We start from the raw sequence: 27,734 nt of genomic DNA, 5'->3' as shown, positions 1-27,734 counted from the left end.
CATAGGTTCATGGAAATCTGATATGTTTTCCCCCAAAAGTGATCAGGGCTAGGGTTCAATTAAAAATGTCAAAACTGAGAATTTTTTTTTAATAACGTGAGAGTATTAACTAAGGCAAAATGGAACAAATGTATAGATCAGTCTTGAGCTAACTGAATAGCAGGAAAGGCCCTAAGAACTGAATAGGCTCTTCCTCATGTAATTAATGACAGATGAACTGGCCAGGGGTGAAACGTAGTGACATTTCATAAACACAAAATGTAGAATGCAAAGTTCATGTCAAGCATCAGTAAATAAGTTAGTGTTAGCTTGACTTGTTGGCAGCACACAGTTGAAAAGCTTGCAAATTCAAGTTCTGCTGCAGGTTTTGAGTCAAATACTGAGAGACTGCTACAAATGAGGAAGGAGTTTTCATCCAGTGGGTGGCGGGGGTTTGAAATGCACTATCTGGGCAAGTGGTCGAGGCGGGTGCCCTCGCAACCTTTAAAAAGTAGCTGGTTGAGCATTTGAAACGTCATAACATTCAAGACTACGAGCCTACTGCCATAAGGCAGGACTGGTGTAGATTTAGTGGTAAAGATTTGATGGACCAAAGATGGGTCTAGGGCAGGTATGCTCTGAAATGCGTAAGTTAAATACAACAAAAACAGAAATTGTTGGAAAGGCTCAGGAGGTCTGGCAGCATCTGTGAAGAGAAATCAGAGCTAATATGTTGGTTCTGGTGACCATTCCTCAAAAACATCTGCAGTCCTTTCGATTTTAGGTTTAACATTGAATCTAGAAGTTTGTAGAGTATCTAATGTAAAGATGAGGTGTTGTTTCTGAAACTTATGTTCAGCCTCACAGGAGCTGTTGTGTAGTCAAAGATCAGGGGTGTCTGTGTAGACACAAGGTGGAAAAATAAAATAACAGACCACGCCCAGGAAGTTCAGAATCATTTTTATAAACAGAACTGAGGTGTTTCAGAAAGAGGTGAGGCAAGCCCCCTTGGGTCAAATGCACTGTGTGACTTAGCTGTCCAATTCATTAACAAACAATGTGACTTGCTATGTGGTTCTGCAGCAAGAAAATGATCATGGGTGCAAAAAACAGGAAGGAGGCAATTAGTGACTCAAATTGATCTGTGCTATCGCTGAACATTTGAAGTTATCAGTCAGTTGCTCATAAATAAGACACTATTCATTAAAACTCCAGTCTGTGGTGAAGCATTAAAGGTTTATTGAGACAGCAAACAATGAGCAGCAATTATAGAATTAACTGGGTAAATTGAGGCAAAACCCCTTGACCTGTAGCAAATCCTGGAACTAACATATCATGAGCCTTATCGCTTCTCAATAATCTAGCTGTCAATTTCAGATCCTTGTGTATCCCATAACCTTTGAGCTTTCACTCAATAATGTGTTAGAAATTGACAGCGTGGGAGCGAAAGAATCACAGCTATCTGATTGGATATCATATTTCAAAGTCCAAGCTATCCTGTTAAGTGACATTATTTCCATTCTGGCTGCAGTTGATTAACTAGATTATTTGGAACCAGGCCAATGGATGAGAGATTTAATACTCACCTCAGAATGAAAAAACAACTTGCTGTATTTCCAAAATTATTGGCACAATTTATATACAGCTCTCAAGGACATCGTTCCAAAGAATTCAGGAGAAACATCTTCAACAGAGAGTGTGAGAATGTTGAATTTGATACTACATGTAGTGGGTGAGGCAAATAGCATTGAAATATTTAAGGAGCAGCAAGCTAGACAAGTTGAAGGGTCTAGGCCCGAAACGTCAGCTTTTGTGCTCCTGAGATGCTGCTTGGCCTGCTGTGTTCATCCAGCCTCACATTTTATTATCTTGGACAGCATAGAAGGTTATGTCTAAAGAGTGAAATGAAGCCTCTTTGTCCTGCTTTGAGACAGTCTCAAAAACTTTTGAGAATGACCACATTGATTGGGCTTGCGCACTAATATTCTTTTAAGTAGCTCACTGTCAAATAATGTTTGATAAGGCTTCTTTGGATATTTTATTGCAAAGGTGCCAAATAACTGCAAATTGTTGCTATGAGGTGGGAGTTGGTTTCTGCAAAGGACAAACACTGGTTGGGCTGAACGAGCCATTTCTGTTTTGTAAGTTCTACTTACAGGGCAGTACGATTTGTGAAAACACATCGTTGCGGGTATGACGAGTAAAGAGATTATAGTGGAGTCTGAAAACATTGCAATGCAATTGGTCTCACCCAGCCTACAGCACTCTTCGGAATCAAAGAGCGGCATTTCTTGGTTGGAGGGGCAGCAGCAGAAAGAGTGGCAGAATGATGGAATTCAAGGCATTCTGAAGTGCCAGCCATCCTCCTATGTTCAGAGACGCACATGAGGGAGACTGAAATACTGGAAATTACCACTCTAAGAATTATCAAACACTGATGGAACACAAATAACTTGCACATGATGAGAATGGAAATGATAAATGCTGTGGCTACAAGTGAGGCTTTGACACTTAAGGGAAACATTTTCTTAACATCAATCACGTTGCTCTCAAATGACAGATTAGGGATTCTTTCTTATTTTTAGCTTATCCCCTGGAATTTAGATTCAAAGAACTGGCAAGGCAGTTCAATGGAATCATGCAACTGTTTGTTTATGGTTAATAGTTCTGCCCTGGAGCACAATGCACACACCATACCCATGAGAATTTAACTAACAACATCATCTTATGATCATCAGTGAGCACAGTGCAGGAAAAGGCCAACCAGCCCATTTAGTCTTTGTGACATACAATTTCCTTTGATCACAGACTCTTCCTAACCTCTTTCATCTCCAGGAGATGGGCTATAACTGCAGCAAAATAGTTCCTTGCTGGATTCTTGTTTCAGGTTGAAAATGCAGCCAAGTAATTCAGTGTTAGTGTGCAACTTACACAATCAAAGCCACTGTTTTAATATAAATATGCCCTGAGTAAAGCTAGTTCAGCCAGGGAACTAAACTGCCCGACCACTCCTGGATCAGGCAGGATAAAAGAAAGGGTCCCAACAGCTGATTCTCTATCAATTGAGACCCAACTGGCATTGATACTCCAGAAGGGCTTCTCAACAGTCTGGGGAAGTGATGATCAGCTTCCTGGATATTACTGTGAATAAACTAAGGAGGCAAGAAATAGCTCCACAAGGACAATAACTGACTGGCAACAAATGTCTTGATGTGAAGTTAAGCATTTTGGTTGTAAAATTCGAAAAGCGAAACTTTTTTTTTCCAGAAGTGTTACATTGGTAAGCATTGATTTGGAGAGGACAGCAACGCGCAGGGACAGCAAGCAGTCAGGAAAACAATTGGCATTTGACGCTAATTACAACCAGATTGAGTACAGGAATAATGCTACAATTGTATAAAGGTAAAGTCACCACAGTATAACCAAACCATCAGCTGCTCTTTCATTAGAGAGGAGCAACTGGTGGGGTTTTAAGTCACTTAGAGATAGCAAGAACTGCAGATGCTGGAGTCAGAGTCAACACAGTGTGTAGCTGGAGGAATACAGCAGGTCAGGCAGCTTCCGAGGAGCAGGAAAGTCGATGTTTCAGGTCGGGACCCTTCGTCAGATCTTCATCAGTTTCAGGTCAGGACATCAACTTTCCTGCTCCTCTGATGCTGCCTGACCTGCTGTGTTCCTCCAGCTCCACACTGTGTTGACTGGCAGGGTTTGACCTGAGGATCACCATGCTTCAGGTGAAGGGAGAGGCAGGGTAGAGTTCTGCATGGTCACATCAGCTGGTGCAGGAATTGAAACCACACAGCTGACGTCACTCTGTGTCACAAGCCAGCTGTTGAGCTAACTAGCTTTGGTGAAACCACATCTGGAGTACCGTAGGCAATTTTAATCTCCAAATTTAAGGAAGTATAGACTTGCACGGCAAGTTTTGCACCAAAATTTCACTAAATTGGCCCATTGTACTTGATGAGCTGCTGAACAAATTGGCTAAAATACTCTGGACTTTAGAACAGCAAGGGGTGATCTTGCTGAAATATATAAGATTCTGAAGGGGCTTGGAAGGGTGGACCAAGAGATTATTTCCGCTGAACAGGAATCTAGATTACAAGGGCACAGTCTCCACATATGGAACCTGTCATTTTGGACTGAGATGGCGAGAAATTCACTCAAAGAATTGTGGATCTTTGGAATTCTGCAGCCTAAAGTTTGCGGATGATCCGAACTTTGTGTGAAGCTAAGAAGTGGCTGCCATGGGTAAGGTACCAAAAGCCTGGAGGACAGCAAATGTGGTGCTATTATTTTAAAAAGGTGATAAGGAAAAGCCAGGGATCTATAGACAGGTCAGCCTGACATCAGTGATGGGCAAGCTGTTGGAGGGGATGCTGAGGGATAGGGTTTATATACATTTGGAAAGGCAAGGTCTGATTGGGAATAGACAACATGGCTTTGTGCATGGGAAATCGTGCCTCACTAACTTGATTGAGCTTTTTGAAGACATGACAACAAAGATTGATGTAGGCAGAGTGGTGGACGTTGGCTAAATGGACTTCAGCAAGGTATTCGATAAAGTTCTGGACAGTGGGTTGTTAACAAGGTTCGATCACATGGAATCCAGGGACAGCTAGCCAAATGGATATAAAATTAGCTTGAAGGTATGAGACAGAAGGCAATGGCAGAGGGTTGTTTTTCAGACTGGAAGCCTGTGACCAGCAGTGTGCTGCAAGGATCGGTGCTGGGTCCACTTTGTTTTGGCATTTATATAAATGATTTGGATGTGAATATAGGAGGGATGGTTAGTACATTTGCAGATGACATGAAAATTGGTGGTGTATCGGGCAGTTATGAAAGTTATCTCAGAATACAACGGAACCTTGACCAGATGGGCCGAGGAGTGGCAGATGGAGATTAATTTAGATAAATGCAAGATATTGCATTTTCATAAGGCAAATCAGGGCAGGACTTATATGCTTAATGGTAGGGTCCTCGGGAGTGTTACGCAAAAAGCACCTTGGTGTGCAGGCTCATGGTTCCCTGAAGGTGGAGCCACAGGTAGACAGGCAAGTGAAGGAGGAGTTTGGCACCCTATCCTTTATTGGTCAGTGCATTGAGTACAGAAATTGGGAATTAGGACATTAGTTAGACCACATTTGGAACACAGCATTTCATTCTGGTCTCCCTGCAAAAGGAAGTGTTGTTAAACTTGAAAGGCAGCAGAAAAGACTTACAAAGATGTTGCCAGGGTTCAAGGGATTGAGCTACAGGGAGAAGTTGAGTAGGCTGGGGCTATGTTCCACAGAGTGTCGCAGGCTGAGGGGTGCACTTATAGAGGTTTATAAAATCATGTGGGGCATAGATAAGGTGAATAGGCAAGGTCTTTTCTCCATGGTAGCATTGTCTAAAACCAGAGGGCATAGGTTTAAGGTGAGGGGAAAAAGATATAAAAGGGACCTGAGGGGCGATTTTTTTTTTATACAAAGGGTTGCGTGTCTATGGAACAAGCTGCCAGAGGAAGTGATGAAGGCTGGTACAATTATAACATTTTAAAGGCATCTAGATGGGTACATGAATAGGAAGGGTTTGAAGGGATATGGATCAAATACCTGGTAATGGGACTAGATTAATCTAGGATATCTGGTCAACATGGATAAGTTGGACCAAAGGGTATGTGTGTCCATGCTGTAAAACTCTATGACACTATGACTCTATCATTAAAACATTTAAGGCTGGGTTAGACAAGAGTCTTGAACCCTCAGGGAATAGAGGGAACAGGGAGAAAACGTGGAGCAGAAACCCCAGAGCGATCATGTCTGCATTAAATGGCAGAGAGGGCTCAGTTTGTTCTACTGCTGCTCCTATTTCTAGTATTCTTGTGATCAGTGACTACACACCTCAATGGTACTAGACTGCATGTGAAGTACTGTGGAACTGTATCAATGTGAGTTCTATCTTCGTTTCTTCAAAAAAAGGAAGAACGTTTTCTTCGTCATGAGGTCATAAACTAAGCAGTGCAATGGAATTGTACTCTGGCATGCTCAGGCAACAAGACAAAAAAGAAAACTAAGATAAAAAAAATCTAAAGGCAAATAAAGAACACTGTTAATCCTGTAATACAGAGATTGGCTGATCTATTTCACAAAAAAATTAATGAAGCGGATCTCAAACTGATTTGGGAGATCACTGGTGATATGATTCCTAAGGGCTTAAGAGTAAAGGGAAAGTAGAAGCATTGAAGGCAGCAAACAAAACTGCCATTCAGTTACTACAGCAATAAAACCAAACCCCAGCAATGGTCAGCACTTTTAGGAAATCAGGGAAAATGGGGCAGAAAAAAGGCAGAGGCAAAATAAGCCATACTTTAGAAGGAGACAGAGATTTCACAATGCTTAAAACTTAATGCGCAATCATTTCACTCATCTAATTGTTATCCTGTTTTTGAGAGAGCCTTTAAGATATTGGCTCTTTGTACACAGTACTTTCAACTATTTATCCAGACTGGCGGACTCAGGAAATGATTTCTGAGGAAACTCTTCAGATTTCAATGGAGGGCACAAGATGACGGTTTTTTTTTTAGAAACAGCTTTACCAGGAACAATAGATAACTGAAAGATTTGAAGCCTACTTGCCGGTACCCTGCCACTGACCCTGTGAACGAACATTTTGCCACTCTTGACCTTTCTGTGAGAGTTCAGAGCTTCCTGTGGCAGTGGCACCAGTTCCCAGATAGCTCAGTCTCTCCCAACTTCCAGCTGCTGACGGTGGGAATTAAAGATACCTACACCGTCTGTCACCAAGACCCTGACCATGGACTGACCTTGAGACAAAAACCACAGCACACGGCTGAACTTTTACCCTGCAGATAAGCAGGAGGGAAGCATGAGAAACTACTGCAGCAGGACCAAACTTGTAGTATCGTTCCTTCCCATCTCAGCTTTGCTTTGAGCATTCGACAGAAACAGAACTGAGTTACATTTGGTCTGAAGTAAAATTTCTGTCTTAAAAAGGTAAATCAGACTGAAAATTGGAAATCAATTAGAAGGATGTTATATAGTTAATGTGTCTCGCTTTGAGAGACAGTTGCCTGAATGTCACTCCTTGACTCCACAGTCATGCTGTGAGGTTGACAAGAGGTTAACGGCAGGCAGCAGTGACCAGATACCTCCCCAGATGTGGTGACATTCTCTTGGTCCCAAGGGCTAAAAATACTTTGCAAGATAGCAATCTGACACTCCATGAGGCTGCAGTAATATACTCCAATCCTTCAATACACATAAGCAAAAATATCATAGACATCAGAAATGTGCTGCAGGTTCAGGAGTTAGATGCAGTTCGCAAAGGTTAGTACAATCGTTGGTATAAAGGGTCATAACCTGAAACATTAAGCTGCCTTTTCCTTTTCCATACACTTTGGGACTTCTCTGGCACTTGTTTTTATTTCTGATTTCTGTCAGTCCAAGTTGTTTGAATTCCTTTAAATCCATTGTAAAGCAATAATACCGGAATCATTCCTGTAAAATTTGCCAATGGTGAAACGTTCTCTGGTGTAACAATTCCACAGACTCCCCGACTTCCTCAAGATAACTTTGGGCAGTTCATTCTCACCTGTCACACACTGTTTGCTCTTGAGAAGTGAAACGTGCTCTGGGATACAGCGCCTCTAAGAAGCCAGCAACATACAGAGTATTTAAATGTTAAAATGCAGCATGAATCTCAAAACAGTTAATGTGCACATCTGATTGCCTGCTGGTGTGAAGATACTCACCAGTAAACACATGTCACAATCAAACTAAACCCCACAGCTACCAAAACAGGCAACAGCTTGAACCCATGATTCCAAAATATCTGACCAAACAGTCATAATGTCATCTCGCTGCCGGGCAAGCAAAAAAATGCTGCAAACATGTTAATTTGACCTGTATCTCAAGTTAGTTTTCACCATCTCCACCACCATCCCCCATCCCACCTGGAATACATGGTTGGAGCCAGGTAACTCACCAGAGCAGTATATATGTGCAGACATCTGTACACGGGAGAAAAGTCGACGAGATCTTGGGCACTTAGTACCTGTCAGACACATGAAACAACATACACAAAAAGAAGAGAAAGAAGGTGAAACTTCGTACATGGCCCACATCCATATCAATCAATAACACTGTCAATCAAGGCAACACTTCCATAAAAACATCAAAAGCTCCCAAGTAGATATCTATTATAAAAGACAGGTGTGCTGCAGCTGTTGGAAATTATCAGGACAATACCAGGCCTGTATGTTTTGGGCAGGGCCTTTTACCTTAACACATGTAACCCGGCCTCCCCTACTGGGATTAGGACTTTTATTAAGTTATGTCACCAGCCTTAAAGGAATCCTGCAGGATAACAGTCCCACAATGGATAAAGTACTGTGAAATGTTACTACTTACCACTAAACCACTCACAGATTTTTAACATTTAAACTTTTTCAGAACTAATGGCACATCAAGGTGAGGAACCTCAGCATTCCATTACAGTGAGTAACAGCATCAAACATTTCCAAATATTACACAGGGTTAGATATCGATTAAAGCTCCCCCAGCAGTGTCCTCATCAAACACTCCCAGGACAGCGACAGCACAGCGTTAGATACAGAGTAAAGCTCTCTCTATACCTACCTCTCAAAATCTCCCAGGACAGGTACAGCATAGGGTTAGATATAGAGTAAAGTTCCCTCTACAATGTCCCCAAAAAATACTTCCAGGGTAGGAATAGTGTGATATTAAACCAATTAAAGCTCACTCAACACTGTCCCTGCTAAACTCTCCCAGCGCAGGTACAGCACACATCATATATACAATGAACCTTCTTTTACTGTCTCTCAACAAACACTCTGGTATAGTCTGAGCTAGAAATGCAGTAAAGCTCTTCTATACTATCACATCAAACAGTCACAGGGCAGTTATAACACTAGTAGTATACGGAGCAAAGTTCTCTCTGTTGAAATTTTCAAAACTTAGATGAGAAGATTGTTCATTTCAGCTCTGCAGCCTTTTATATCTTGTTTTGGCCTGCTGCGTATTTCCAGCATGTTTTACTAGACTTTGAGTGTTCAACTTCCACAACAGCTTGGTTTTTGTTCAAACATATATGCTGACTGATGGTATGAAGTGGTATGAAACAAACATAGTCAAATGAACTCTAGATACGTGACCCAAAATGTCAACTTTCCTGCTCCTCAGATGTTGCCTAGTCTGCTGTGTTCCTCCAGCTCCACTGTGTGTTGTTTTTAAGATACAAGTAAGATATTTAAGTACACTTTCTGCTACCTGTTCTAAAATCTTTTGATTGTTCAATGTGTTGGTTTTATCACAAAAGGTCTGCCATTAACCAAATTGCCTGGGAATTTTATTTATTTGCTCATGAGGTGTGGACGTTACTGGTCACAAAACTGTTGAAATGCCGTCAAAGGCCTTTTAGCTCATTATGTCCATATTGGCTCTCTGAATTAGCATCATGACTTGGTACCATCCACCCACCATTTCTCCATAACCCTGAATGACACTTCTATTTAAGTAATCATCTAATGTCTTCTTGAAAGCCCTTTCAGGCAGTGGAGTCAAGACCTGAACCACTCAGCATGAGAAACAGTTACTTCTCAAATCATATACTCTTCTTTTGTAATTAAATCTGTGCTTTCTCATTCTCAATCCATTTACAAGCAGGATCAGTTTTACCTGTGTCTGAATCCAGACCCTTCTTATTTTTGAAAACCTCACTCAAATCTCCTCTCAGCCTTTTCCTCACCAAGGAAAAGACCTATATATCTAAACTTTAATCATAAGTGAAAATTCTCATCCCTGGAACCCTTCTTGTAAACCTTTTCTGCACTTTCTTCAAGGTGTTTACGTACTTCCTACAGTGTAGTGGCCAGAACTATACATAATACTCCAGCTGAGGTCTAACTGGAGTTTTAAGTCACACGGAGATACAGGTTCACATAGCCTCCTTGCTCGCTTACTCTCTGCCATGATTAATAACTCCTAGATTAATAACTCCTAGAATACTGTATGGTTTAGCAACTAAAAACTGAAATAGCTGTGGATGCTGTAAATCATAAGCAAAAACTGAAATTGCTGGAAATGCTCAGCAGGGCTGGCAGCATCTGTGAAGACAAATCAGAGTAAATGTTTTGGGTCTGCTGACCGTTCCTCGGAACTGAACCCAAAACGTTCACTTTGATTTCTTCTTTACACTTTCTACCTGTCACTTCTTTATACTGAACTTGATGTGACACATTTCACTAACTTGTCAATATTGTTCTGAGTTTGACACGCGTCATCTTCACAGATTACAATGCTTTCAAGTTTTGCATTGTCTGCATGAGCAAAAACTCAGCAAATAGAATACAATGTAGGGAAATGTGAGGTCATGAGCTTGGCTGGAAGAATACAGGAGCTAAAAATTAATTAAATGAAGAAGTCTGCAGAAACAGACTATCCATAATACTTCCTAATTAATTCTGATCCCTTCTAGTGACAGTTTTCTCCTCTGTCACAAGGGTCTGTGCAGCTTCCTCCTCTTTATAAAGGTAGGTGCAAAGTATTCACTTAACACTTCAGGCAGGCTCACCGCCTCCAAGTGTAAATCCTGTTTTTGACTCCAATCTGCCCTATTCCTCCTTTAAGCACGCTCTTACTATTCATATGCCAATAGTTGAGTAACGTAGAGCAGCAAGTCAGATAATAGAGTATAACACAAGGAATGGCAGAGAATGTCTGAAATGTTAATCCAGAGAAAGATACTGAATATGAGAAGGAGCTAACTATTAATGAGCAAAGCTAGAGCTTCCACAGGTAATTAGAAAAAACACAGTAAATTAAGTTCTTGTCCTCTAAAGAGCAAGAATTAGAAGTTAATTGTGGATTGAAGAAATGGTGGATTAAACATACAAATATTGCGCTTCTGTATTCCTATGCGGAATACAAAATACATTCCAGTATTACTTCTAAATCAGGATTTGCAAGGAAGAGTGATGATGAAAGTGGTACTAAGCAAGCCAAAGGACTTGCAGGCTAAGGGTCCATGGGTCCAAATGGACTTCATCCCAGGGTCTTTAAAGAGATTGAAAATGAGTTTGTAAATGTGTCGGTGTTAATTTTCCAAAATTCACTGGATTTGGGAAAGGTTCTGTTGGATTGGAAAGTATCAAACATAGCTCTATATTCAAGAAGGGAGAGGAGCAGAAAACAGAAAACCATAGGCCGAATAGCTTGATGTCTGTCACGGGGAAGATGCTTGAATCACCCTTGACAGAGATTATAACTACACACTTAGAAATACTTAAGGCAGTTCAGAAGCGTTGACATTGTTTTGTTAAAGGGAATATCATGTTTAACTAATTTATTGGAGCTCTTGGAAGTGGTAACAGGCTGTAGATAAAAGCTGTGCGAGATACAAGGATTTGGCAGATGGGGTACAATGCAGAAAAGTGGGAAGTTGTTCACTTTGCTGGGAAGCATAAAAAAGGAGCATAACAGTATTATTTAAACAAAGAACAAAAGCAGAATTCCAAGGTGCAGAAAGATTCAATTTCATGAGTCATGAAAAATTAGTCTGAACATACAACATGGAAACAAGGAGGCTACGGGGTGCTATTCTTTATTTGGAAAGGGAATTCAACATGCCAGTGAGGATGCTTCACTTACATAGGGCACTGGCAACGCCACATCTCAAATAGAGGGTGCTGCTTTGGTCTCCTTATTTAAGGAACAATGTTAACGCATTGGAGGTGGTTCAGACACCATTGACTGGAGTGATATCTGGAATGAGTGGTTTGTCTAATGATTATAGATTGAACAGTCTCAGTTTTTGCTGGAGTTGAGAAGACTGAATGGTGCCTAAAGTGTGTCTGATCCCAAATGATTCTGACAAGGTGGAAGGATGGTTCCTCTTGTGTTCATTCCAACATGGAAGATACTTTTAAAGTTAGGGACTATCTTTTCAGAACAGGGATGAGGAGAGGCATTTGGAGGGGTAATGAGCTAGTAGCATTATCACTAGACTATTAATCCAAAAACTCAACAAATGTCCTGGGGAACCAGATTCAAATCCCACCATGGCAGATAGTGAAATTTGAATTTGATGCAAGAATCTGGAATTAACGGTGTAAGAGTGGCCATGAATACATTGTTGATTGTTGGAGAAAGCCCATCTGGTTCACTAATGACCATTAGGGAAGAAAACTACCATTCTGTTCATGAATAATAATAAAACGTTTCTCTAAGGGGGTTGTGCAACTTTGTAACACTCTGCCTCAGAAGGCAAATGGTATAAGGGTCATTGAATAATTTTGACACAGAGGTGAATATATTCTCCATTTGGCAGTGGGATCAAGGGTTATTGGGGTGGCATGATTTGACTGAATGACAGAGCGCAGGCTTGATGGGCCAAATGATTTCTGCTCCTATTTTGTCTGTTGTAATCAACTACATTCCCTTCATTAAGACACTCTGTCAGACCAGTATTTATTTTCTAACTCTAACTCTAACTGCCTTGAGAATATAGTGGCATGTTGCCTTCGCGAACCACTGCAGCCCTTGGTGAATTACACACACGCTGTTACAAAGGGAGTTCTGTGATTTTGAATCAGCGACACTTGAGGACATGCAGCATGCTTGATTGGTAACCCATCCAGCAACATAAACTTTCATGATCTGCATCACCAATGCTCAGTAGCAGCACTGTGTACTATTTACTAGATGTGGACGTGCTGGTGTTGGACTGGGGTTTCTGATCTGTTTACTAGATGCACTGCAGTAACTCAGCAGTAATGCTTCAACATCAAATCTATATCTGCCAAAGCTCTGACATCTAATATCTGAAAGAACAAAGGAGGCAGATAAAAGGGACCACTACCTGCAGGTTTCCTTCCAAGCCAGTCACCATCCTAACTTGGAAATATATCACTGTTCCTCAAGTTAACGTTTCGGGTCCGGTGACCCTTCGTCAGAACCGAACCCAAAACGTTAACCCAGTAATTTGATGCTGGGCTCAGGAGGCCTAGGATCTTGGTCTTGGGGGTAGAGATTGAACTACCAAAACAGACCATTTGAGACCCTCTTGGTCAGGTATGTCAAGAAGGCATTTAAGGCCAAATCTTCAATAAAGAACTGGAATTCCTTGCAAAGGAGCCAAAGTTTTAATGAAATTTTGTTCCTAGAGCCACTAATGTCAGGATGGGATATATCTTGACCTTTTAAAATGCAGCCCGGTAAGTTTTTTTTATGGGGGGAACGCAGGTCAGGTGGATCAACTGCAGTTTATCTCTTATCTTTAATAATGAAGCATTTTTTGATGTCTCAATTCAACCCGAGAAGCTTGCCACTTACTTTCTTATCCTTGGTTCCTCTACACATTCTTTCCTTTAAAAGATTAACAGTTTACCAAGCCAGATCATAACAAAGATCTGGCTTGTCCATTATTCTCATTACTGAGATTCTAACACATGCATCAGGCTCATCATGTATCCAAGATGTTGCTTGTAAGAATTCCAGCTAACATGTTGCAACTGGTAAACAAGATTCCTCACTTGAATATAAATTTATGACGAAGAGCCTTTTTTCACACAATATGATCAGACTGTTGACATCTGCGTCAAAAACCCCATGCTCCTGCTACATCACTGTGTCTCGTAAGTGAACCTGAGAAGTATTTTGCTTGTCAGAGTCTAATTTGCAGTCAGTTTTATGTGTTCACCTCTTACTTCATGATTTACCGTCTGCTCACTACAAAAAAATTATATTAAAAAGAAGTTTGTCTCAGCAGTGTCGTCCTGACTGCAGAAAGAATAAAAAATTTTGCGGCACTTCCCAATCAGTCGCTGTCCCTGGAATTAACTGGAAACACAGGAACAGGAGAAGGCCCTCGAGCTTGTTCAGCCATTCAATTAGAGCACAGTTGATCTATATCTCTACTCCATCTCCTGCTTTGGTTCTGTAACCATTCATATCCAAATATCTATCCACTCCAGTGTGGGAATGTTTGAATAGCACTCCCCTTGGCTGACCTGCCCTCAGTCTCAACAGTTCTATGGGGGTAAACCTCCATCATGGTGGGTTAATCTTTTTTGTAAAAAAAAAGTCCTCTCACATTTTAACAAGTTTATTTTGTAACATATAATTGAGAACCAGCCACTTACAATAAAGTAGCTCTCTATAATTGCTGACATAGTCGTGTAGCTTTGCCATCGAGTTTTATTCACTCCAATCCTGGCATACATAACTGGCATCTAGAGGACACAATTTTAAACTATTTCTGTCCAAACGGTACTTCAAGCTTAACTTTAAGAACATGTATGCCTGTTATGTAAAAATCTTAAAAATCTGAAGGAGCTAAAGACTTGGGAAAGAAACTGACTCAGGCAAGGGATACAACCTTGCCAAGAGAAAGATATTAGCAATTCTCAATCATGGACATGGATCTCATGGTTGAACAACCAAGAAATAACACAGTGTGAAGCTGAACACAGAAGGCCAAGCAGCATCAGAGGAGCAGGAAAGAGTGAAGTTTCAGGTCGAGACCCTTCTTCAAAAATGGGGGAGGGGAAGGGGATTCTGAAATAAATAGAGAGACGGGGGAGGCAGAAGATGGATAAAGGAGAAGATAGGGTGAGAGGAGACTGGCAGGTTGAAGAGGCAGGGTGAGAGCCAGTGAAGGAGAGTGTAGGTGGGGGTTAGGGGCAGGATAGGTCAGTCCAGGGAGGAAGGACAGGTCAAGGAGGCAGGATAAGGTTAGCAGGTAGGAGATGGGGGTGGGGCCTGAGGTGGGAGGAATGGTTCGGGAGGCGGGGGAACTAGCTGGGCTGGTTTTGGGATGCAGTCCGGGAAGGGGATATTTTGAAGCTTGTGAAGTCCACATTGACACCCTTGGGCTGCAGAGTTCTCAAGCAAAATATGTGATGCTGTTCCTGCATCTGGCATCATCATGGCAACGCAAGATGCCCAGGATGGACATGTCGTCTGAGGAGTGGGGGGAAGTGGGATGGGGGGGGAAGAGAGAGTTGAAATGGTTCGCAACTGGGAGGTGTAGTTGTTTACTGCGAACTGAACAGAGGTGTTCTACAAAGCGGTCCTCAACCTTCACTGCAGGTGAACATCTGCTTGATGTGGAAAATCATCTTGGGGCCTGGGATGTGAATGAGGGAGGAGGTGTGGGGGCAGGTGTAGCACTTCCCGCAGTTGCAAGGAAAAGTGCCGGGTGTGGTGGGGCTGGAGGGGATTGTGGAGCAGACAAGGGAGTCATGGAGAGAGTGGTCCCTCCGGAAAGCAGATAAGGGTGGGGAGGGAAAAATGTCTTTGGTAGTGGGGTCGGATTGCAGATGGTTTAAATGCCGGAGGGTGTTGCGTTAGATTTGGAGGTTGATGGGGTGGTACATAAGGATGTGGGGGATTCTGTTTTGGTTATTATTGTGGATAGGGGGTGTGAGGGATGAGTTGCAGGAAATGCGGGAGACAGGGTTGAGGGCATTTTCGATCACTGTGGAGGGGAAGTTGCGGTCCTCAAAAAAAATTGGTGCACTAATGAAGTAAATTCAATCTTTTTTTCACCTTAAAGGTCGTGTGTCCATGTACAAGTACAGATATGCAGCAACGTGCAGACACGATAGGCCAATTAGCATCATTTTTTCAATTGTTGAATTTAAAGTGTCTGGGCTCCATCTCGATCAAACATTTACTTAGAATAATTGGCTTTTTGAAATAAAGCTCAAGGAAAAGAAAAACCTCCCATGAAGTTCAGAGCTAAAAATATTATATTTGAAATTTACAGATGGCCTGGACTGTTTTGAAGGCTGTAATCACAACTCTCGGGTTCAGAGGATGCTTACAAACCACAACTAAATCCAGAGATGAGATTACAGATTTAAACACTGTACCATCGATCCACTGCTTGTCATGCACATTACAAAGTTAATTCATAGAGAATGAGAGGGGAAAAGGTTATTCTATCCTTTCCTGGTAAATAGCATCATGTGCAGTGCAAGTCACTGGGAAGAAATAACATCTGCTTTTGAAGACTAGCAACAGCGATATGCTACAATGTTTAATGACTCACAAACAATAGCTCAGTGACGATATCTTTCTATGGATCAATTAGGTTATTGACAGGGATTGTTTCACTTGTATTTTCCGGCTTTATAGCCATACTGCAATGGTAAAAGGGCAATCACTGAATGAAAAGGGAGAAAAAAGTTGTATTTACACACAGTCTTTGGGATGTCCCACAATGATTTATAGCATTCTAAGTGCAACTGTGGTTTTGCAGGTAAGGTTGTCCTAGTAGAATTATCCCTGGACTACTAATCTGGATAATGTTCTGAGGTCCCATGTTCAAATCTCAACTTGGCAGACGGTGGAAGGTGAATTCAACAAAAATCTAGAATGAAGAGCCTAATGATGACCATGAAACCATTGTTGCTTGCCAGGAAAAATCCATCTGGTATACGAATATCTCTTTAGGAAGAAAATGCCATCCTTATCTGATCTGGCTACATGTTACTACAGTGATGCCCTCTTGGTAATTAGGGGTGGTAATAAATGCCCGAATCTTATGAATAAATAAAAAAGAAGTAGGCAACAGAGCCAATTTTCATATTGAAGCTCCAACAAACAGAAATGAGGTGTTGAATATTAAAAACTTGGCTTGGCAGCATCTGTAGATAGAAAGCAGAGTCAACATTTTGGGTCCAGAGACTCTGCCAGACCCACTGAGCTTGTCCAGCAATTTCTGTTTCTACAACTGACTTTATGATGTTGGTTGAAGAATAATTATTGACAAGGATACCAGGGAGAATTGCCTTCCTCTTCAAATCGTGAGTGAGTCCAATTACATAGCACTCTCCCTCAGTCCAGACTAGAGTGAAACATGCACCTGGTGAGCATCCACCACTAATTCAGAGCCTAAAGTACTAGTACTGAGCAACAACCAAAAACTGACAGGTCAGAAATGCTCATGACAAACTTCTAATCTTGAAGTCAGCTGTAAGGTGATGCATACAAACAAGGCAAAATTAAGCTTGCAGATTGTAAAAGTGTTCCTGCATATGTTACAATGCCATCGTAATATCTGGGCAAGAACAAAAAAAATCCTTCCAATTTTGTTTAGAACAAGACATTAGAGTCAGAATTGAAACTGGATGTCAAGTAACCAGATACAAATTCATTTTTGTTTTTCCCATGCGTGCACCTCCTAGTGGAGAGATGAACTTCTGTAAGTGTTACGTGATTCTCAGAACTGCATTAAGGTAACATAAGCCAATTACCCTGGAGTTATTATACCATTAAGTCCTTAAGACTTCTTAAGTTCCTTCAGAGCAATCCTACATTGTCTGAAATACACTAGTCTGCAGTCTCTGGGTTCTATTACCATTAATGATGATTGGGTTTAATAAGAGGTAATGACATACGGTTTCAGTGGCATGGGATCAATGAAAACCAGATAAATTCCACACACAGGGTTAATTCTCAATTACAGAGAACCTTAAATATAAACAAGCTGTTTTGGGAGAATTAAAACTCACCTCGGGGGCAGTCATTTTTTTGTTCTGTATTCAGTGGATGAAGGAATTTTTTTTGCTGGAGAGCAGAGCAACAGCATCAACTGCAGGGATGCCAGGTGTGGTTTAAAGGGAAACTATAAGGCACAATCGTGGGGCGAGTACCCTTGTCAACTGAACTGGGTGGACGAGGCTGTCTACAATCTTCACGCTGCAGCCTTCAAGCAGACATTGAGAAGAGTCCCATGCCAAGGACAAAACTTGCAGCTTTTGATTCAATTGTGCAAAGTAGCTACTTGGTTGAGTAGGGAAGGAGTGGGGATGGGGGATAAAATGGTGTTACTCGCATGATTATACAGAAGAAATCTCTAATCCAATTGAAATGTAAACAACAAATATACTTTCCAAAATAGAAAGGTTTCAAACCTTTTTCGGTTAGTAAGACAAAGAATCTATGAAATAACTTGTGTTACATAGTGCCTTTTGAAGTTGAAAATAATAAAGACAGTTTACAGATGGGGATAGAGACAAGTGAGAGGAAAATTCTCACGGTTGTGAAATGTGTTCTGTGAAAGGTGAATTTTAAGTTTATTTCCAACTGTGAGAACTGTGTGGCATTCAGAAAGCGAGTTATAGACAGGGGAAAGTGGCTGAAGACTCTCAGCAAAGCTGAATTGGAGGGAAAGAAAATATTAGTTGCAAAACAAAGAGAACAAGCAGGGATGTGAGGTTGGAGGAGGCTGCAGATTGTAAAAGTGTTCCTGCATATGTTCCAATGCCATTGTAATATCTGGGTAAGAACAAAAAAAAATCCTCCCAATCTTGTTTAGAACAAAACATTAGAGTCAGAATTGAAACTGGAGGTCCAGTAATCAGATACAAATTCATTTTTGTTTTTCCCATGCGTTGGAGGAGTGTCAGGAAGAATGACATTGACAAAATTTTCTTTTTATTCATCAATGGGATCTGGGCATCGTTGGCTGGGCTACCATATATTGCCAATCTCTAGGTGCCTTTGAGAAGGAGATGGTGAGCTGCCGTCTTGAACTGCTGTAGTCCATGTACTGAAGATACACCCACAATTCTGTTTGGGAAGACGTTCCAGGATCTTGACACAACACCGAAGGAGCGACAACATATTTCAAAGTGGGATAAGTAAGTGGCTTAGAGGGGAACTTTCAGGTGATGTTCCCATGTTTCTGCTGCCCTTGTCATTCTAGATGGAAGAAGTGGTCCTGGGTATGGAAGGTACTGTTGAAGAAGCTTTGGTGAATGCTACAGCACAAAATGTAGACGGTACACACTGCTGCTACTAAGCGTCAGTGGTAGAGGGAGGGGATGTTTGTGGATTTAGTGTTAGTCCAATGGGCTGCTCCTAAAGTTTCCTGTCTTTATACTTGAAAATAAATTAGTAAAGCTAGTCGGGTGTAAATTCAGCCACATAATTAACTGCTGCATTTAGTTCTCCTTCAAAGTGGTGGCTATGCTTGCAATGGTGGTGGCTGCAGAATTGAAATTTTGGGTTCTAAGGTGGACTCATGGACTCGTATACTTACTTCCTTGAAATAAAATCATAGGATCCCTACAGTGTGGAAGCAGGCCATTCAGCCCAAGGCCACGTTATAGCAGAGGCCAAGTCTTTACCCTGCCATCCTGAAAATGATCCCACCAATATCTCAACAATATCTTACATGTTTCAAATATCATGATCCTTTGAAAATTACAAGGGTTTTGACAGCTCAATTATTGGAAAATGATACATAAACATGGCCTGCATTCTAATTCAAAAATGTAGGGCATTTTAGATGCTTAAAGGATTCAACTTGACAGACGTAGAAAAAAATTTCTTCTGGTGTTGGAATCAAAACTCAAGGGCCTCCATAGTAAATTCACAGTTAGGCAATTTAGGACAGAAATCACAAAGCAATCTTTACAAGTAAAGCATAATAGAAATCTGGAAATGTATCCTCATTCCCCAAATAGCTGTGGATGCTGGCAGTCAATAGCAGCTTCAAGTCTGAGATTAGGTAGACAATGGGTACCAAGGGATATAAAGCTACGGCAGAGAAAGCAGGGGTGAGGTGCGGTTTGGTCATGATCTAACTGACTGGCAGAATAGTTTAGCACAGCTTAAAAGTCTATCCCTGTTTCTATGTTCTTTACAGAAAATGAAGTAGAGGACCTAAAGTATTCTGTCCCACAAGGTGATCATGTTCCTGTTGTTTGCAGGAACTGTTTTTCTGCACGTACATCTTGGAAAACAGCAACATCCGAACCCGTGAAACGCCCTGCACCAATTCATCAAATGGGCTGCCTCGTCACTGTGCTATTAAAAGAAAATGAATTTCGGCGGATACCACAACCCATCATGTCAAAAACATCCACTTATTGCTACAATCAGGCCATCTCATTGATCACTGTTTGTTCCCCTCAGAACCATTAAACAGTCATAAGGAGTTGAGCAAAATAAAAACACAACAAAGAGCATACTTCATGTCTGTCGAGCTGCACGTCAATGGAATTTGGACGTGTTGTTGGCCCTTGGAGCACGGAAGCCACTTAGGCCAGATGAGAAGGGCTTGGTTCCAATGGTCTGCGAAAGGTTGATGTTCACAGCAGGGGAAGGAGGAAATGGGCAATCAGAGTTAAAAGTGAGAGTTTTTTTCCCTTAAATAGTTTTACATCAAAAACATACAGCTGAGCCCGTTGAGAAATGCCAAGCTTGATTGCACTGTTGGTAAAAACAACAACACAATCTGATAGTGCTGGGCAAAGACATGTGTCGATCGTGTCACCAGCTACTTTTGCTGATTCACAGGCACATTTCCCAGCTAAGAATAAAACAGGAAGGGCAAAACTGTAAGCATCCTCAACATTTATCTGCATATTACCTGATGACAAGATATGGTGCTGAACCACAGACCTGTAGGTCACAGGTTCCATTCCTGAATGATCTCATTTTGGGTGGCATTAAGGTCCTACAATTGGTTTTCTCACTCCAAGGCCAGGAAAGGGAATAATCAGTCATCTTTCCCTGACCCTGAACATCATTCAATTACCCCAACTCGAAAATGTGGACAACAAGTGAGATAGTCTTCTACAAAACTGTAACACTCACCTTCTACGCTTACATTCCAAAGATAGGGGAGATTGTGGAACGAGGTGGCAAGGTAGTAATGTCACTGAATGAACAATTCAGAACCCTCCAAGTACTTTTTAAAGGTTGTGAGGTCTCCTGCCTCAACTGCCCTCCCAGGCAGTGCATTCCAGAGCCCCACTGCCCTCTTGGTGAAAAATAGTTTCCTCAAATTCCATCTACACTTTCTACCTTTCACCTTAAAATTATGCCAGCTTGTTATTGACCAGCTAAGGAGGAGGGCTGGTTTCTATCCATCCTGTTCATGCCCTTTATAATTTTATACACCTCAATCATGTCCCCTCTCAGCATTCCTTGCTCTAAACAAAAACAACCTGAAATTATCCAGCCTCTCAATAGCTGAAATGCTCCATCCCAAGCAAAACAGTGGCAAATCTATAACAGAAATTGCATGAAAAACTCAGCGGGTCTGGCAGCATTGATGCTGCAATGTTTTGGGTCTAGTAACCTTTCTTCAGGACCTCTCAGCACTCTGTTTAGTGCAATCACATCCCTCTTACACTGCAGTGAACAGAATTGCACAACTTACTCTAGCTGTGGCCTAACTAAAGTCAGGGGAGCCGATGACCTTGTGGTATTATCGTTAGACTGTTAATCCAGTGGCCCAGATTCAAATCCCACCATGGCAGATGGTGGAATTGGTATTCAATAAATATCTGGAATTAAGAATCCAGTGATGACCGTGAATCCATTATCAATTGATGGAAAAACCCATCTGGTTCACTAATGTCTTTTAGGAAAGGAAACTGTTGTCCTTACCTGGTCTCCCTGACAAATGACTCCAGACCCACAGCAATGTGGTTGACTCTTAACTGCCTTCTCGGCAATTAAGGATGGGCAATAAATGCTGCCTGGCCAGCGATACATTCATCCTGTGAATGAATAAAGAAAAAAATACCTCTCTGCTCTTATAATCTATGCCATGATTGCTAAAGGCAAGTATGCTTTCTTTACCACCTATCCTAAAGCACCCCGAAATCCGTCTGTCTCTGAGCTTCCTACTGTCCTGCCATTCAATGAGTACTCCTTTGCCTTGTTACTTCTTCCAAAGCACATCATCTCACGCTTCTAAGTGTGAACTTCCACTGAACCGCCCATCTAACCAATCCGTCTATATCCTTCTGTAACCTAAGGTCATCTTCACTGTCAACCACCCGGCCAATCTCTGTGCCATCCGCAAATTTACTCTTCATTTCCCCCCACATTTGCTTCCATATCGTTTATACATATCATGAACAATAAGGGACCCGGCACTGATCCCTGCAGGGTGCCACTGAACACAGGCCACCAGTCGAACTAACCCTCTGATTCCTACCACTAAGCCAATTTTGGATCTAACGTGCTTAAATACCCTGCTGCTCATGTTTTTACCTTCTTTATCAATTTCTCATGTGGGATCTTTTCAAAGGCATTGCTGAAGTCCTTGTAAACTACATTAACTACACTACCCTTAGTTACACACCTGGTCACCACCTTGAAAAAAAAAATCAAATTTGCTAGGCATTACCTCCCTCTGACAAAGCCTTTCTGGTTATCCCTGATCAAATTTTGCCTATCCTAGTGGAGTTCGATTCTCTCCTTCAGAATTTTCTCCAATATTTTTCCTACCACTGACACGTGAGACTCACTGGTTGTAACTCCCTGGTTTATCTCCACCACCCTTCTTAAAATGTGGAACTGCATTAGCTGTCCTCCAATCCTCTGGCATCTGCTTTGTGACTAGACAGGAATTAAAAATTTGGGTCACAGCCCTCATAATTTCCTCCCTCATCTCTCACAGCAGTCTTGGTCCACAATTCATTCAGATTTGGGGTTTTAATAGAGATAATGGGAACTGCAAATGCTGGAGAATCCAAGATAACAAAGTATGGATGAACACAACACGCCAAGCAGCATCTTAGGAGCACAAAAGCTGATGTTTCGGGCCTAGACCCTTCATCAGATGGCCCAAAACGTCAGCTTTTGTGCTCCTAAGATGTTGGTTGGCCTGCTGTGTTCATCCATACTTTGTTAACTCGGATTCTCCAGCATTTACCTTGGGGTTTTATTCCACTTTTAAGCCCATCTAGACCTCTAACACCTCCTCACTCCCTATGTCAAATTACTTAAGAAGTCACATTTTCTCTTCCTGAATACTATACTGACATCTTCTTTCTCCAAAGTGAAGATAAATGTGCTTGTTTAACACCCGAACAAGGCCTTACTCTTTTCCAGGTTATCCTTATCCCCTTGATAGGATTAAAGGATATCCCTGGATTCTCCCTATTCTAAACCAGCAGTGTTTTTATGTCCCCTCTTTGCCCTCCTAATTGCTTACTTAGGATGCCTCCTCCAATTTATATATTCCACAAGGGCACATTTGCTTCCTTCATACCTGCTGAAAAAAACCTCTCTTTTCCTTCTTATCCAATCCTGAACATTCCCAGACATCCAGTGTGATTGTTGCAAAACCCAACTGGTTCGCTCAAGACCATGAGAAATAGGAACAGGCATAGGCCATTCAGTACCCTCCCCCCAAACCTGCTCCATCATTCAATAGGATTATGGATGATCCAACATTCATCGTGCCCATTTTCCTGTGTTTCCTGTAACCTTTGATTTGCCCACTGATCAAGAATCTATCTTAGCCACAAACTACCTCAGGACTCTGTCCTCACAACTCTCTATGGCAAGAAGTTGCAAAGACTCACAACTCTTTGAGAGAAGAAATTCCTCTCATCTCAGTCTTAAATTGGTGACCCTTTATTCTGAGACTGCACCCTCTGGTCCTGCACTCTCCCATGTTGGGCAGCTTCCTCTCAGCATTTACCCTGTCAAGCCCCTTAAGAATCCTGAATGTTTCAATGAGATCACCTCTCATTCTTCTAAACTTCAGTGATTAGAATCCCCAACTGCTTAGCCTTCAATCATATAACAATTTAACCATACAAGGGGATCATCACGATCATGTGATCTAGATTAGCTATTCATGCAGATTATGTCCTTTGGGGAGGAAAATCTGCCATTCCTACCTGGTCTGGCCTAAACGTGATTTTGGACAACAGCAATGTGACTGACTCTTCACTGCCCTCTGGGCAATTTGAGATGGGTAATAATATTGCCTTGCCAGCGAAACTCACAACCCATGAACAAATAATTTAAGAAATGCTGCTGTAGCTATATCTCAGCTGATACTGAAAAGAAGCAGTGAAAACAGATTACAAACAAACTCATTTTATTCACTTCCCTGGTGTCCTTTCTATTCCTTATGGAAACAGAAATGGGGGAGGGGTAAGAGAGGGGGAACATAAACGGTTTGTGGGGGGAGGATGAACAGCAAGGGTGCAAGACATGCACCCTTTGGATAAGCATATGGACATATTTGGATAAGCATATGGACGTACACAGTGTCCATGTACACAGATCCTTGAAAGTTGCCACCCAGGTTGACAGGGCTGTTAAGAAGGCATACAGTGATTTAGCTTTTATTAATAGAGGGATCGAGTTCCGGAACCAAGAGGTTATAGTGAAGCTGTACAAAACTCTGGTGCGGTCACACTTGGAGTATTGCGTACAGTTCTGGTCACCGCATTATAAGAGGATGTGGAAGCTTTGGAAAGGGTGCAGAGGAGATTTACTAGGATGTTGCCTGGTATGGAGGGAAGGTCTTACGAGGAAAGGCTGAGGGACTTGAGGCTTTTTTCATTAGAGAGAGGAAGGCTGAGAGGTGACTTAATTGAAACATATAAAACAATCAGAGGGTTAGATAGGGTGGATAGGGAGAGCCTTTTTCCTAGGATGGTGACGGCGAGCACGAGGGGGCACAGCTTTAAATTGAGGGATGAAAGATATAGGACAGGTGTCAGAGGTAGTTTCTTTACTCAGAGAGTAGTAAGGGAATGGAACGCTTTGCCTGCAACGGTAGTAGACTTGCCAACTTTAGGTACATTTAAGTCGTCATTGGATAAGCATATGGATGTACATGGAATAGTGTAGGTTAGATGGGCTTGAGATCGGTATGACAGGTCGGCACAACATCGAGGGCCGAAGGGCCTGTACTGTGCTGTAATATTCTATGTTCTATATACGGGGAAAAGGGGAAAATGTACAGGAAGCCTTTGAAGAGCAGGTGTGCATGCTGGAATAGATAGAGATAGAGGAAGCTGATGTGCTGAAAATTTTGTCAAACATTAAGATTGACAAGTCGCCAGGCCCGGACCAGATTAGTCCTCGGCTGCTTTGGGAAGCGAGAAATGCAATTGCTTCGCCACTTGCGAGGATCTTTGCATCCTCGCTGTCCACTGGAGTCGTACCCAAGGACTGGAGAGAGGCAAATGTAATTCCTCTCTTCAAGAAAGGAAATAGGGAAATCCCCGGCAATTACAGACCAGTAAGTCTCACGTCTGTCGTCTGCAAGGTGTTAGAAAGGATTCTGAGGGATAGGATTTATAACCATCTGGAAGAGCATGGCTTGATCAAATGCAGTCAACACGGCTTTGTGAGGGGCAGGTCATGCCTCAGAAACCTTATCGAGTTCTTTGAAGATGTGACTCGAAAAGTTGATGAGGGTCGAGCTGTGGATGTGGTGTATATGGACTTCGGTAGGGCATTTGATAGGGTTCCCCATGATAGGCTCATTCAGAAGGTTAGGAGGAATGGGATACAGGGGAACTTAGCTGTCTGGATACAGAATTGGCTGGCTAACAGAAGGCAGCGAGTGGTAGTAGAAGGAAAATATTCTGCCTGGAAGTCAGTGGTGAGTGGTGTTCCACAGGGCTCTGTCCTTGGGCCTCTACTGTTTGTAATATTTATTAATGACTTGGATGAGGGGATTGAAGGATGGGTCAGCAAGTTTGCAGACGACACAAAGGTTGGAGGTGTCGTTGACAGTATAGAGGGCTGTTGTAGGCTGCAGCGGGACATTGACAGGATGCAGAGATGGGCTGAGAGGTGGCAGATGGAGTTCAACCTGGATAAATGCGAGGTGATGCATTTTGGAAGGTTGAATTTGAAAGCTGAGTACAGGATTAATGATAGGATTCTTGGCAGTGTGGAGGAACAGAGGGATCCTGGTGTGCACATATATAGATCCCTTAAAATGGCCACCCAAGTGGACAGGGTTGTTAAGAAAGCATATGGTGTTTTGGCTTTCATTAACAGGGGATTGAGTTTAAGAGTCATGAGATCTTGTTGCAGCTCTATAAAACTTTGGTTAGACCGCAATTGGAATACTGCGTCCAGTTCTGGTCACCCTATTATAGGAAAGATGTGGATGCTGTGGAGGGGGTTCAGAGGAGGTTTACCAGGATGCTGCCTGGACTGGAGGGCTTATCTTATGAAGAGAGGTTGACTGAGCTCGGACTTTTTTCATTGGAGAAAAGGAGGAGGAGAGGGGACCTAATTGAGGTATACAAGATAATGAGAGGCACAGATAGAGTTGATAGCCAGAGACTATTTCCCAGGGCAGAAATGGCTAACTCGAGGGGTCATAGTTTTAAGCTGGTTGGAGGAAAGTATAGAGGGGATGTCAGAGGTGGGTTCTTTACACAGAGAGTTGAGAGAGCATGGAATGCGTTGCCAGCAGCAGTTGTGGAAGCAAGGTCATTGGGGTCATTTAAGAGACTGCTGGACATGTATATGGTCACAGAAATTTGAGGGTGCATACATGAGGATCAATGGTCGGCACAACATCGTGGGCTGAAGGGCCTGTTCTGTGCTGTACTGTTCTATGTTCTATGAAGCGGGGAGAGACAAAAGGCTGAGAGGAATAATTGTGATTTCCAATCAGCTTTCAAAATCTGCAAAGCGTGACCAGCTATCTGCTAGCGTGAGCATGGCACACAACTGCTGTATATGGCGTCAATTACGCTCAGAAGTTTCTGCCTCCCACAAGTATGCATGGGAAACCACGCCCCAGAAGTGCAAGCACGTTGATGAGATCAGTAAGCCACAAGTACATTTACACAGCACGTACTGGTATGTATCATTGATACTCTTCCCGCATCTGCCCACGGCTCTAATACAACCATCAGACATGGTGGCACTATTTTTGTGTGGTTTAGCAGAACTGAAGAGAATTTCTAATTCAGCGTGTAATTCTGCTTCAAAAAATTAAGCACAGATTCTACAGTAACCAACTAGCCTGGGACTCGGGATACGCTGCAATGTCAGAGGTGCCTTCTTGCATAGAATGGAACATACAGCACTGAAAGTGGCCATTGACTGCAGCAATCCATACAACCATTGATACTTTGCTCAAGCTTCCTCCTGACTAGCTAAATCTAGCTCTGTCAAATAACCATTTAGTTTTTATGTTTATGTGGCCTTCCCTAAATGTACCTAAACCAAGTGACTTTGGAGAGATGGCTCTGTCACCGGATGTAAACCAGTGCTCAGGAGTGGACTGGCAGCTGTGGAATCTAAATTCAGTGAATAGGTTTGAAATATAAATCTAGGCTTAGTAATGGTAACCAGGACAACCAACATTAATTGTTGTACAAACCCATCTGGTTCACTCACTTCCTTCAGGGAAGGAAATCTACCATCCCCACCTGGTCGAGGCTACATATATCTCCAGACCCATAGCTGTATTAGTAGCTCTTAACTGCCTTCTGCAATGACATTTGTTCTTTATTCATTCACGTCACTGTCCAGGCAGCATTTATTGCCCATCCCTAATTGCCCAGAGGGCAGTTAAGAGTCAACCACATTGCTGTGGGTCTGCAGTCACATGTAGGCCAGACCAGGTAAGGATGGCAGTTTCCTTCTCTAAACAGCATCAGTGAACCTGACAGGTTTTCCAACAATTGACAATGGATTCATGGTCGTCATTAGATTCTTAATTCCAGATATTTATTAAATTCAAATTGCACCATCTGCTGTGGCAGGATTCAAACCCAAGTCCCCAGAACATGACCTGGGTCTCTGGATTAACAGTCCAGCGAAAGTACCACTAGGCCATTGCGTCCACAGACCTAACAAGTTAAACAGTTCATGGGCAGTTAGGGGTGGGCCACAAATACTGGCTTTACGAATGTCCACTTCCGATTAAAATAAAGGGAAAAAGATGAACAAAATCCACAGCCTCATCACTCTCTGCTT

The 27,734-nt window shown here is 42.1% G+C and overlaps 1 protein-coding gene across 4 annotated transcripts in view; it reads right to left on the bottom strand.

Moving 5' to 3' along the window:
* The window catches only part of LOC125458167 (exocyst complex component 6B-like), a 620,472-nt gene that overhangs the window by 331,072 nt on the left and 261,666 nt on the right, over window positions 1-27,734 (bottom strand). For all 4 annotated transcript variants that reach the window (XM_048543144.2, XM_048543170.2, XM_059650589.1 and 1 more), the window contains one exon: window positions 7,969-8,037. In XM_048543144.2, the coding sequence (XP_048399101.1) occupies window positions 7,969-8,037 (69 nt within the window). The remainder of the gene's footprint in view (window positions 1-7,968; window positions 8,038-27,734) is intronic.

This window comes from Stegostoma tigrinum, chromosome 1 (assembly GCF_030684315.1).
Source record: "Stegostoma tigrinum isolate sSteTig4 chromosome 1, sSteTig4.hap1, whole genome shotgun sequence".
NCBI lineage: Eukaryota > Metazoa > Chordata > Chondrichthyes > Orectolobiformes > Stegostomatidae > Stegostoma > Stegostoma tigrinum.
The sequence above is the reverse complement of the archived record's forward strand: the minus strand, read 5'-3'. Positions and strand labels throughout refer to the sequence as shown.